The 13156-nt window shown below is 44.6% G+C and overlaps 1 protein-coding gene across 1 annotated transcript; it reads left to right on the forward strand.

The window, feature by feature from the left end:
* Nucleotides 1–1554: 1554 nt before the first annotated feature.
* lrwd1 (leucine-rich repeats and WD repeat domain containing 1) lies at nucleotides 1555–11019 on the forward strand. Its single transcript, XM_079738761.1, has 16 exons — nucleotides 1555–1577; nucleotides 1978–2065; nucleotides 2343–2577; nucleotides 2711–2830; nucleotides 2954–3100; nucleotides 3562–3657; nucleotides 3946–4320; nucleotides 4545–4695; nucleotides 5484–5590; nucleotides 5820–6030; nucleotides 7076–7148; nucleotides 7558–7698; nucleotides 8364–8467; nucleotides 8737–8892; nucleotides 10012–10124; nucleotides 10590–11019. The coding sequence occupies exons 2-16, from the start codon at nucleotides 1986–1988 to the stop codon at nucleotides 10740–10742; spliced, it is 2262 nt and encodes a 753-aa protein (XP_079594887.1). The 5' UTR covers nucleotides 1555–1577; nucleotides 1978–1985; the 3' UTR covers nucleotides 10743–11019.
* Nucleotides 11020–13156: the final 2137 nt, after the last annotated feature.

The raw sequence follows: 13156 nt of genomic DNA on the forward strand, positions 1-13156 counted from the left end.
CTCCCTCACGGGGAAGGCCCGCGGCCCTGAGATTTTTTAAATAGGAAGCGTCCTCTATCGGTGAACAGTATAATGACTGACTGATTCAGTTGCGTTTAAAAATATATATAAAATTAATAAACCTTATTATTTATAAAATGTCCATTCTATTTTTTAGTATCTGTGGGCCACACTGAGTGAGGATGCATGCGGGCTGCCAGTTGCCCATCTCTGCCAGAAACCATTACAAACTTTTTTGCAATGGTTACAACCCAATAGTTTAGCGTGTTTCTTGCATCTTATAATCTTTGTCATTATTATACTGTTTATATTGTTAATACAAGTTGTGTCATATATTCTCTGTTCCTTTTGACTGCGTACCCCCAATCCGTTCTTCCGGCAATTCGAATTCGCCCTGCAACCTACGATTGATGTTGGTCTGGCAATAGCCAGGCTAACGTTCCTTCGTTGCTGACTGCAATCACCGCGTAACAACGTCATTAGTTGAGTGCATGCAGCGCTCAACTATTGCTCTTCTTAAGTTCTCTTCTTTCTTCTTTATTATTCACTACAAACTTTGGGACCTATCTCCTTCCTCAATTTTTCACCTCCAGACTCCATTCCAATTTTAAAATGTTCAGATTAGCTTGGAATCACTCTCTTATTTTCAGACTTTTAAAATATTTTATACTTGGATATTCTACTTTAAAAAAAAAATTAACATTGGAAGTCCATGGGAGGACGGCGGAGCCTTCCGCCCCTTCTGTGACACCGACGCTGCATTCACACTACATGTGTTCGTCGACGGATGGGGGCTTTTTGACGTATCCATCTGTTTTCCCGGGTTGTATTACAAGGGTGATTTGCATATATTTGCATAACACGATCTGATTGGCCGACGGATCCGTCGCTGCCAGAAAAGTTGAACATTTCTCAACTCTCGAAATGCATTGTGGGTCCGTCCATCCTTTCAGCTCCGTGGCCTGCATCAAAAGTTCACCGTTTCAGGCAGCGTTGGATCCGTCGGCCATTCAGCCCGCGGTCGGGCTGCCCGGAGCCGGGATCCCCGGCTATATATAGATATAGATATATATCTATAGATTTGGTGGTTGTGCTTATTATAAAGAAAATGCCTACATAACATTCAAATGGCATAATGATAATGTGATGGTAATTGTCATTTATTCAATGATTATTAACATAGAAAACACTTATATTTGTGTGTATTTTTCTTGATTTTTCCAATTTTCTCGCAAGGTATTTGCGGGAGCAAGTCACAACTGTAGCGTTGCAAGGGTGTCCATCGAAAAACTTTACTTCGAGGGGATGTTAGCCCTCCCCCTTATCCTACCTTAAATTTTTTTTCTGTATTTATTTTCTTTTTATTATGCTTAAGTTTTGAGAGAGTGGGGGTAGCTGAGCCTCATAACTCTGGCCACACAGTAGGGGGCGCTAATGCACGTAACTCTAGCCATACAGTAGGGGGCGCTAATGCACTCCTCGCCCCTCGGTTGGAAAGAAGAAGAACAAGTTCCTGTATCGGAAATTACGTCACGGTCTGCACAAAGTTTTTTCCCGGGAGCGAGTCGGCAGCGTCGGTGAGTAGCGTATAAATTATACTTAAATATAAACAATTCAACCAGTAGATTTATACTAGTACGTTATCTAGCAGCAAGCTGCGTATTAAAAATCAAGCTTGTAAAAACATCGCACCGTCCACTTTATTCTCGATCAACATACTACAAAATAAGAGTACCAAGTAACCCATGAGTGCGACTCATGCAAGCAGGCTACTGTTGGTAAGTTGTGTAAACCTCGTTCTGTTTGGCGCTGTGGTACCTTTTGCGAGGTGTACCGAGGCATTTGTACGAAAATATTATCTGAGTTTTATTGTCACTAAGTCACTGTCGTTAAGTTTCAACATTTAATTGTTTTTGTTTGCACAACTATAGTCCGTCTTAAACATTTGCTTTAAACAATCCTTTCCTTTTATTTTAGAATAGGCGATGGAGAAGATAACAGAAAAGTTTTTATTGGAGAGGGCTTCTCCCAAAACCAAAACACTGGAACAAATCCAAACCTTGAAGTAAGTATACCTGTTATTATCCTAAGCCAATGTGTAATATTTCGACTGGAGTGTAGAACTGAGACCATGAGGGCCATTGCTAGTATTCATCAAAGTGCCTGGCTTCTGCTGGACATCTTGGTTGGCATGGTAACATTTCATACCAACTGCTTAAAAACCAGCAATGCAGAGTCAATCCAGAGTCATTGTGGCCTATGGTTTGTTGTTAAACTTAATGGGAATAGGAACACTTTTCACGATTAAGAAGAGACCTCCTTTGTCGTTCTGCTCGCTTCAGTCTCTCTCGGCTCGGGCTGAAGTGTAAGGACCTGCCTGTGACGCTGCTGTCCCGGCTACGGTCGCTGCAGTCCTGGGATCTGTGTGGGAACCGTCTTGAGGAGCTGCCCCAGGGCCTGGCCCTGCCCAACCTGCGCTCTCTCGACCTCTCGGATAACGAGATGGAGGACGTCACCACCCTGGACTCCCTCACTGGTCTGGAAGAACTCAAGCTGGACGGCAACATTTATATCACTGTGAGGAACGGCATTGATAAAGAAAACACAGGGAAACAAGGCTACCGCAGCAGTGTTTGCTGTCGGTTTTGATGTGTTATGCAATACGGCGTACATTCTACTAGCAAGTCAAACGTACGTTTGGCCCCCCCAGGTGAACGACGAGTACAAGCTGATGGTGCTCCTGCCCAAGCTGAAGATGTACAACGACAAGAACATCAGCAGCAGGGCCGACCACATCCGCCACACCAGCAGCCGCATCCTCCACGACAGGGTACGACGACGACGGGAACAATGAAGCCGACTTGTGCATTATGCCAAAGTAGTTTTTCGCTCATAGCGTAAATGACTAGGCACAAACACCGTCTGACTCTAACGCCCTGCTCCGGTGTAACAGGTTGTTGCCGTCTGGGCCACGAAGTTTGGCGTCCTGGACACAAACTCCCAGGAGAAAGTGGAGGACATGGAGAGAGAGTTTGTGACCACGGCTCAATGTAGCATCCAATTCGGACCCAACTCCACCAGAGACTACATCCGATGGAGGGTGAGCCCAGAACCTTACCTTTTACCTGTTGTTGTTTTTCCCTGGTATGTCAGTTAATGAAAGACTGAAGGAATAACCGCAGACACTCGCTTTTTAGATGCTGTGTTGTTATCTCAGGTTTGCTGTAACAATACAGGGTTAAAAAATGTACCAAGCTAAACGTGCTCCCATGTTTTTGGAAAGAAAAAAACTATTTAAGTTGACTCAGGATGGGTTGTGTAATACGGTGGGCTTATCCGTATGTTGTGTTCTCTCTTCAAAGCCATTACGAATGTTTTTTGTTGAATATTCAAACCCTATTTGAGTCTGCCAGCCAAAACCTTTAAATGTGGTGTCCATATTTAAAGCCAATTAGCCGTTCTGCAGCCAATTAGCAGATCAATATGAAAACAAGTGGATTTTAATGCACTGTTTTTGGGCATCTTAATAGTGTCTCCAATATCAAATGTCTTCCCTTTGAGGTGGGGATACTGGCCAAGGAATACCTGCGCTCGCTGCTTCAGCGCAACGAGGAAGGGGACAAAAGCCAGGAGTCCATAATCACAAAGGAGAACAATGTAAGACTCTTAATGCTCGAATAGCACTGTATTTTTTGTTGAGGATATTGAACTCTGTCAAACAAATGCTATTACGATGCTGGTGCTATTTGCAGTTTGGTTTAGGCTCTAAACTAGTCAATATACAGTGGATGTGATTGGCTTAATACGTGGAAACTATGGTGACTAACTAAGCGATTATCCACCCTTTCCATGTGCGCGTGTGTGTGATGGATGGATAGATAGATGGATAGATACTGTTCACGGCCCATATAATGCTTACGATATCTATTATTTTCGTTGCTGCAGGTGATTAACTCCCCAGTCAAGAGGAAGCAACCTCTGTTGCATCAAGATCTCCAGCTGACCCCTCGCAAAAGAGCCCGAGGAGACGCCTGCAGCTCCCCCGCCAAGGACAGCCCTGGCGCCCTCCTCCTTACCCGACAGAGGGCAGGCCCTGCTGGCGCCGTCAGGGCTAGCCCACGCAAGGCAGCAGCCGCCCAGCCCGCCGCTAGCCCCGCTGTCAGGACCCCCAGGAAGAGTCTGGTCGAGCGACTGCAGCCCAAAGAGGAGAGCGGCCGGCCCAAACGCAGAGCAACCGGAGACCAGGGTCGAGCCACAAGCACGGCAACCCCCGTAGACGGGGAGGGGTCCCCGAGGAAAAGGAGCTGCATCAGACCTCAGGTGAGCACCCGGAGTGTACTTGACAAGCGATTTGATCCCCCGTTTATCCTCAAGGGGTACACATGCGCACACTAACACAACATGCACACAATAGCGCAAATAATACAACTCTGTGTTGTAAACATAGACGTATCCATGACGTCACAGAGGGCATAATCTTGCACGGTTCACCACACAAAATCAACGTGAGGTCAACGATCCCCCTTTTCATTTCACGTCCCAAGCTGCCCCCGAGGGAAGAAGGGCAGAGGGTGCAGCTGAAGCCGCTCCACGTGCTCCAGTGCCACAGTAAGCAGAACAGCCCCGAGGACTTCAGCACCGCGCTGTGGGCCTGCGCCTTCCAGCCTCTGGCCCACGGCGGCGGAGACACCAGCTGTAAGCACACCCCACCACAATGTTTGATTCATAGCTGTGATTACAAATGAGTTGAAACCCTCCAGAAGTCATGTCCTAACCGCTCACCCGGATTCTGTCATTCGGATGCCTTCTGAAGGGTTTCAACTGATTTGTAATCACAGCACATCTATGCTGCCTCACCACTCTGTACTGTAGACTGTATATTGTATTTCTCACTGCTTTGGTCATTTTAAGTGATTTTCCCTTGACGAGCAATCTAAAGGCCGTTCATCTGGCAGTGGTTATATTTACATGCAAAAAGAGTAGCCTAGCACACTTTGGTTTATTCACAACCCAATTTAAACATGAATGAAGCGCTGAATGGCACATACTCAGGTGTGAAGGGTTGTTTGTCCCTAGTCCTCCTGGTCCTTCAGAGATCGATGGAGCAATCTAAACTAATTCAATTACTTCATTTGGTTGTGTTTGTGCTCATGTGCCGGGACAAAGCTACAAGAATAGGTGTCGGTGTTGTCTAATGTTATGGTTGAATTAAGTGCGCATGTCATTATTTAACTAGGAAGGCTTATTGAAATAGACATTCTTTTTTTTTTTAAATTTCATTTGTCAGAGCATCAACGATACTTTCAACAATGGAAAAAAAGGCTTTGATAATAAATGGCTTAAGCTAGCCATAATTTGAACTTATCGATTTTCCATTTGTTGTCCTTAACCACATGCCCTGTATCGGTATGTGTCTGTGCGGTGATCTGTTCATCAGCCTGAACCTCTGCCTTGCATACTGAGTGGATTTCTGTGTGCCTCAGGTTTCACCACAGGGGATCGTCTGGTGGCTACGTGTGGAGGAGACTCGATCTGTGTGATCGACTGTGAGACTGGGCTGGTCATGAAGAAGTACAAAGTCCCTGGCGAGGTCTGAGCCACGTCCTGCCTCACACACCTATTGAGCTAGACGGGTCTGCTCTTCTTATAAGATCTCCATACTGTTGTTGTTCTGATGGGGATTGCTTAACACTGTCGTTGGTAAGAGTAGAGAGAGGAAAGAAGATAGCATGATTTTGTTATTGAACTGCATACCCGGAGGGGGGGGGGGAGACACAAAAGTGGCTTCTCTTAACGTGTGTGCGTGTGCGTGTGTGCAGGAGTTCTTCGCCCTGGGCTGGTCCACGGTGCAGATGTCCCGGGACAACGGCGCGCCGGCGCGGCCCTGCGCCGTCCTGGCGGCGGGGGGGAAGCGGGGCCTGGTGACCCTGACCCACCCCCAGTCCAACGTGGCATACGGAGAGTTCCGGGCCAGCCGCAAGGCCCTGTCCACCCTGAGGTTCAGTCCCCGGCAGGGGAACCTCCTGTTCAGTGAGTGGTCCCCCCCCGTCTCTGGCTCTGGTGCTATCATCCGTGGTGCAGTGGTCTTATAATCTACCAGCGTAGGGTGGTGCTACCGGGTAGGCCTGTCGCGATAAGCAACAAATTAATTGCGCAATAAATTAAAATGAGCGATAATATTTTGCCGGCCGCAATAATTTCCATTCGTACTCTTTTTTTTTTTTTAAATCATTGCTTTATTGGCCTAATCTGAGGAGAAATCTATGCCATAATCAGAAATATTATAGGCGTTTATCTCACTGCCGTGGAACGCTCCGTTCACTTGCATGGGTAGTAGTCCGGTAACTTGTCAACCCTAGCATCTTCGGTTGCTAAGCGACGTCAACGTCTTCGGCGGACTATTTCTCTGCTAGTCAACAATACGAATGCTGGCAACGAATAAATTGTAAAAAGACACACCATGTGAAGTTATTTTTTCGTTTTGGCAAGTAGCCGTGTAATAAGCGGGATAATGTATAGAACGTCCCCGGTCATTATCGGGAAAATAAGCCCCTTCAGGGCTTATTTATTGAAAATCTGTCTGGGCTTATTTTCCAGATATCGACCGGCGTTCTATACATTATAGATATTTATATATATTTAGCAGAGTAGGAGTAGTAAGTATAATTTCAATAATTATAATTTCTGGGGCAATTAATCACCCAGAAAAATTTGTTATGGTGACAGGCCTACTACTGGGTTGTATCGGGTCTGTTTGGCAGCCCCCGGTTTTTCAAACATGGCGGCCCATTTGAGAGGAAGGCCCTTCTGTAAACGCCCCTCCAATTCAGTTTCAATGAGTGTAGGACGGGTGTGTCGCATCAATGCTGAATCGGCAGATGGCCCATAAACCCTGGCAGTCCATAAGAAGCTGTGAATGCAGAAGTTTACGTTCCCTAGAAAGGAAGTCATCCAATGCATGCCAAAGCTGGGGCTTGATTCTCCTTTGATTCAACTTTTATGGCGCTCTCTAGGACCGTCGACTCAAAGGTTCTATTGGGGAGTTGTTTGGTAATGTCATTCCCTTGCCTTGCAGCCGGGGCGTATGATAACAAAATCACGCTGTGGGACATCGGAGGAGTCGACAGCCAGTACAACTATAAGGCCAGGTGAGTGCATTGGAAGGCTAACCAAGCCTACAGGCTCTTCAGGTGGTTTCCCTCTTCTCCAGCTGGAAGGACATGATATCTCAGTACTGCAGTCGCTAGAGTGGGGCTAAAGAACATAGGACAAGGTATTAAAGAATATTGGGGGCATAACAGTTTTTCTGTAGTTTGACTGCACGTAAAAGTGACTCTGTATGAGAGGACGTGAAAAAATATCAACCCACCGATTTGGGTGATGTAGGGACGATAATATATTCAACGGTGAAAGCCGTCCTTAGGGCTCTGTCTTGTCCTCACCGTTGGAACGGTTCAAGAGAACGATAGCGGCTCCGCACCGCGTGCGGGTCGGACCAAGCACTCGGCCCTGGCCTCTTTCATGCCCCCACGTCAGCTGCAACGTCTGTGTGTTCAGTCAGCTTATGGTGCTGGAGTGCAGCAGCACCCCTCTCCACCTGGGCCTGCCCCCGGGGACCCCCGATGGCCAGCTGCTGGCCGCCACGGACGGCGGGCTACACTGTTTCAACACCCAGCTCAGCCCGGGCTCCGTGAAGAGGTGCGCTTTATCCTCCGTCCAGACTACCATCGGGACCACTTGAGTTCAGCTCGTCCATATTTCGACACTGTACTTTATTTCCATTTTGTCTTCGTGGTATGTCACTTTATTCCAACCTACACCACCGTTCAAAAGTTTGGGGTCGCCCAGACAATATCATGTTTTCCAGTATGTGCTAACATAATTGCACATTGATTTTCTAATCATCAATTAGCCTTTTAACACGGTTAGCCGTTAGAACATCACTGCTTGTTCTAAATTAACCGTTAGAACAAGGAGTGATGGTTGCTGGACAGCAGCTAGAATAGTCATTTACCACATGATCAATGTCTGGACAGTTTTTCTGATTAATTTAAGTTATCTTCATTTGAAAAAAGCAGTGCTTTTCTTTAAAAAATAAAGTGACCCCAAACTTTTGAACGGTTAAGTATGTTTGAGTGATTAAATACTACAGCACAATGAAATGCACTTCTGTAGGTTCCCTTTATTCTGCCTTATTTTTCTGTCATTATCTCCTGGCAGAGTTGGAAATTGGAGCTGGGTTGCAGAATGTCATTTTTGTGTTTGTTTTAGTGTGCCTTACAATAGTCTTATTCCCCACAACATTAGAAAAGGCTTAAGCTAAGTGGCTTGATAGCCATAAAAGATGATCATGTCTTCCTTAGGGCCCCAGAGATGGAGATCACATTCCCCATATATAAGCAGGAAGACAAAGACCACAGCTACCGCACTATTGACGGCTTAGGATTCCTTACCAACGACATCGTGGGTAAGTCGGGCCCACCGGGAAGGGAATCTATTGGTTTTGTTCCTTTTATTGTATTTTTTGTTGTTGTGAAACTAAACCGATGCTTAATTAACAGATCATCTTGCTTCAGTTAACCTCGTCTCGCGCTGTATTTTGAAGGCAATTTTTTTTATGCATCCACAAAACAATGTGGACTGTAAATGTTTACTATCTCTACACAGTGTGTCTTATTGTAAATGATTTGAAGGGCACTAAACGTGTGTGTGTGTGTGTGTGGTCTCTCCCTCTAGCCTCCAAGTGCCACCTGCAGCCCTCCATCTACCTGTGGAGCCTGGGCCAGACGCGGGGCCAGGCCAAGAGGCGCGGCAGCGTGGTGGCCGTGCTGCTGGCGGAGCTGCAGTGGGCCACCACGAGTGTTCCCTACCTGGCCCTCGGCACCTGTCCAGGTGAGAGACCCTCCATGCACACGCCTTTTAGTTTATTTTAGGATTGTGCGTGGCTGTGGGCCTCCCAACGGTAATGCTTGTTGTCTTTGTTATGGGTATCTTCTCTGATCCCCTCATCATTCTATGTGTAACCTTTTACGATCTGCAAATAAAAGCATAGTCTCGATTTCCGTCCAGTCCGATAACGAGTGAGACCTTGGGTGAAACCATCTGACATGCAGATCAGTCTGAACAACAAATTTCAACATATCCAGTTTGAACGATAGAAGTGATTTGAAACGATCACCAGGAGTGAACTAAACATAAACAGACTTTGAGAGGGCAGGTTTTCATTTCATTGGATTCAGCATTATCCACCCATCACTTGAAGTTCACTAGAGCATTTGGGATTACTTAAGTGTCCCACTTTGGTCCAACTGTAGAAATAAAAGTCTGGATCATCGAGCCGCCTGTAGAAAGCAATTCTATAATCCTTTTGTTTAATTATTACTTTGAAATTTGGGGGGTTCAAAGTAATTATGGGGGTTTCCATGTTGTTATGAGGGAAATAGCTTTATAAATCTTACTCCAAGGTTTGGCCTCAGACCATCGCGAGAACGCGTGGATAACCCGATGAGTGATGCCACGGACACATTAAAAAAACAACTTAAAATTTTACAACAATGTTTGTATTTTGTACAATCGGTTGGACTGATCTGAGTCATGAGAGTGGATTCTATTGGATCCAGTAAAAATACATGCTAGTGGAGTCTCACCATTTAAAAATAAATAAATAAATAAATAAATAAAACACAACGTTCCTCTAAGAGTGATGGGATGGGGCTGAGTCAAAGCAGTAGAGGGCGCACTACACAGCTAACTAGAGCTGGGTTTTACCTGATTTTGGCACCTACTTAGTTTACTGACACCAGTAGAAGGCATGCTGGGCTGGACCTGTGTGACTGTAGGTTTGTTAGAATAAACAGGAAACGTGTATCATTGACTCTCACCATCTTTCCCTCTGTTGTGTCTTCGACTGCATGAATGAGTCAATTGAATTGAACGTCCACTTTTTGTATTTGCAAGAATTTGACTGCCGAGCATAACCGTTCCCACCGTGTGCTTTGTGTCCTTCTCCAGAGGAAGGCTACCTGGTGTGCGGGGACGACAGGGGACGGCTGTGGTCCTACAGTTTGCACAACCTCCTCCTGGAAAACGATCAACAGCGCCGACAACTGGTCCCCCCCACTGAGGTAGCGTTGACACCAGACGTGCGATGGCTCAAGAGAAGTTTTAGTTGTGTAAAATCCCGAATCAGCGTAAAAGGATACAGTAACCTAGGCTAATGAACACTTTGTCACGTCTCACATCAGAACCGCTGTGGCGGTTTCAAACTCAACATCTCCCCTTAATGACAAACATTTTCACAGTTCATTGCTTAAACAATGAGCAAAAAATCCTAACCACCAACACATGAATTAACATTCCAATGCTCCTACACTTCCAAATAGAAGTAGCTAATAAGTACAAGCCCTATTGGAGAACTCCCTGCCTCGGGTTAATTAAACACGCAGTATTGCATGCATTGATTCTTGCTGGTTGACTGGGCTACTGGGTCATCTGCTGATGAAGTACACCCCATTGCTCAAGGATCTTTGAGTAAAGGGGCCTTTGACGGTTTTGTTGTGCTAACGAGGGTCTTTTGTGGTTCTTCTCAGGTGCTTGAGTGGCCGGCCCCATTGATGAGGGCCTCCAGGCCAGTGGAGGCCCCGTCCATCAACACTGTGGCCATGGGCCAGGGGCTGTCCTACCTTGTGGCGCTCAGTGATAAGAACATGGTAGTTGTGTGGAAAAGGGAGGACTCGTCCTGAATAAGAAAAGGAAAACAATTTGTTTTTTTTAAAGGTAACTGATCGCATCTCAGTATTGCAAAGAGTCGAAGTGTGATTCTAGAATTTATGTTGGTTAATATTTACTTTCAATTTGGGGCTTGCAGAGTAACAAATGTATGTGGTATTTGAAAGTGACTGAAAGGGGCTTTGTTATGAGAAAAGAGCAATTTGAGGTATTTTATACTGCATGCCATTTGTTTTACTGCTTTTAAAGGTTGTCCAATGTGTTTTTGTTGTTGGGTGTTCTTTAGTCATATCAAGCTGATGTAGATGCAGCTTAACGTCAATCGTTGGTCGACTTCAATTCAATTTAAGTGATTTTCCATTCGTCAAAAAGGGTTAAATGGTCTTGATGAAAAGTCACTTAGTTTAATGTTGCTGTGCAGCATTTGTTAAATGTGAGGTAGACATCTGAAACTTGTTTCTGGCAGAGTTGTTGGACCTTGCATTACCGCTTTTATCCTGTGACCAGAGTTAAATGCTGACTAAGAAACCTATCTCAACGTTTTGGGGAAGCTGCATTGAGGATAAAATATTTTAATATATTTGATATTATTACTAAAGTGCTTTACTATTTGGGGCAATACAAATGTCAGACATTTAATAATTACAATTAATAGTACAAAAAAACTTGCCTTATGTCAGTAAAAAGTACTAGTGGTACAGGAAGCCCTTTTGGCGAAGAACTAATTCACTGAAATGTCCAGTATCAGACAGTTTATGTATAGTCTGTATGGCTTCCCAAATACGAACCAAGACACTAAGCTGAAGTGTGCACCCTATTCACACCTGCTGATGCTTGACCGGGAAACAAGTCCTTTTTTTTATTACAAACTAGTACTGTGTAATGTTTATTGACCAGTCAGAACCTGCTGTAGGTTTCACGGGTGCTGATGGTAAGGAAAACTGTATGGTAAAAATCTGGTAATGACTACATAATCAGATAGTCGATGTCCTGTGTAGTATACAGGTGAAACTCGAAAAATGTGAATATCATGCAAAAGTTCATTTATTCCAGTAATTCAACTTAAAAGGTGGATCGAATATCTTATATAGACTAATTACATGGAAAGTGAGATATTTCAAGCATTTATTTGTTATAATTTTATAATAATGGCTTACAGATTATGAAAACCCCAAAATATAAATCTTTAACTAAAATTAGAATATTCTGATAAGGTTCAATATTGTAGGATAATAGTTTCACACGTTAATCAGCTAATTAATCCAAATCCATTAATCCACCTGCAAAGGGTTCCTGAGCCTTTAAAGGGTTTCTTAGTCTGGTTCAGTAGAATTCACAATCATGGGGAAGACTGAGCTGGCTGACCAGACCGTTGTGCAGAAAACCCTCATTGACACCCTCCTCATAGAGGGAAAGCCTCAAAAGGCAATTGCAAAAGGAGTTGGATGTTCTCAAAGTGCTGTATCAAAGTACATTAATAGAAAGTTAGGTGGAAGGGGAAAATGTGGAAGAAAAAGGTGCACAAGCAGCAGGGATGACTGCAGGCTGGAGAGGATTGTCAGGAAAAGGCCATTCAAAAGTGTGGGGTTCTGGCGGAGCTTCCCAAGGAGTGGACTGAGGTTGTCAGTCCACTCAAATGCAAATTTTGCATCTCATTTGGATACCAAGGTCCCAGAGTTTGGAGGAAGAATGGAGAGGCACACAATCCAAGATGCTTTAAGTCCAGTGTGAGGTTTCCACAGTCTGTGTAGATCTGGGGAGCCATGCTATCTGCTGGTGTTGGTCCACTCTGCTTTAGTCATTCCAGAGTCAACATATCCGTCTGCTAGGACATTTAAGAACACTTCATGCTTCCTTCAGCAATCAAGCTTTATGGAGTTGCTTTCCAGCAGGACTTGGCACCTGCCCACACTGGCAAACTACCAAAACATGGTTCAACCACCATGGGATTACTGCGCTTGATTGGCCAGCCAACTCGCCTGACCTCCCCCTTTATTTATTTTTTTATCGACTACTTTTTATGGATTGTTAAGTGTTTTTTATTGTCTGTGATTTGTATACTATCTGCTGCACTACAACTCCCCATTGGTGGACAATACAGTATTTTGAACTTGAAGAGAAAGATAAGAAATGAGACCGAAAAATGCAGAATTGAAGCCTCCTGGTCTTCCATAAAACCCCAACAGTGAAACGGGCTAATAGGATAGATGCCTCGCCGCATTGAGGCAGTAATTCATGCAGAAAGTAGTGTAGAACATGCGCATGATTATACTTTCCAGAGGGCCGACATTTCTGTACCTATTTAAAATCCTTTTTTTTATTGATTTCATGTAATATTCTAATTTCTGAGATTTTGAATTTGGGGTTTTAATAAGCTGCAAGCCATAATTATCAGAATTTTAACAAATAAAGGCTTGAAATATCAAAC

This window comes from Pollachius pollachius (assembly GCF_949987615.1).
Source record: "Pollachius pollachius genome assembly, chromosome: 6".
NCBI classification, from domain to species: Eukaryota; Metazoa; Chordata; class Actinopteri; order Gadiformes; family Gadidae; genus Pollachius; species Pollachius pollachius.

What these genes read in the sequence shown, in the direction of transcription:
- lrwd1 (XM_079738761.1), top strand. Translation starts at nt 1,986, where the DNA reads ATGGAGAAGATAACAGAAAAGTTTTTATTGGAGAGGGCTTCTCCCAAA. An exon ending in GGAGCTGCATCAGACCTCAG is followed by an intron (nt 4,321 to 4,544) that starts GTGAGCACCCGG and finishes TCACGTCCCAAG; the next exon opens with CTGCCCCCGAGGGAAGAAGG. An exon ending in GGCCCTCGGCACCTGTCCAG is followed by an intron (nt 8,893 to 10,011) that starts GTGAGAGACCCT and finishes GTCCTTCTCCAG; the next exon opens with AGGAAGGCTACCTGGTGTGC.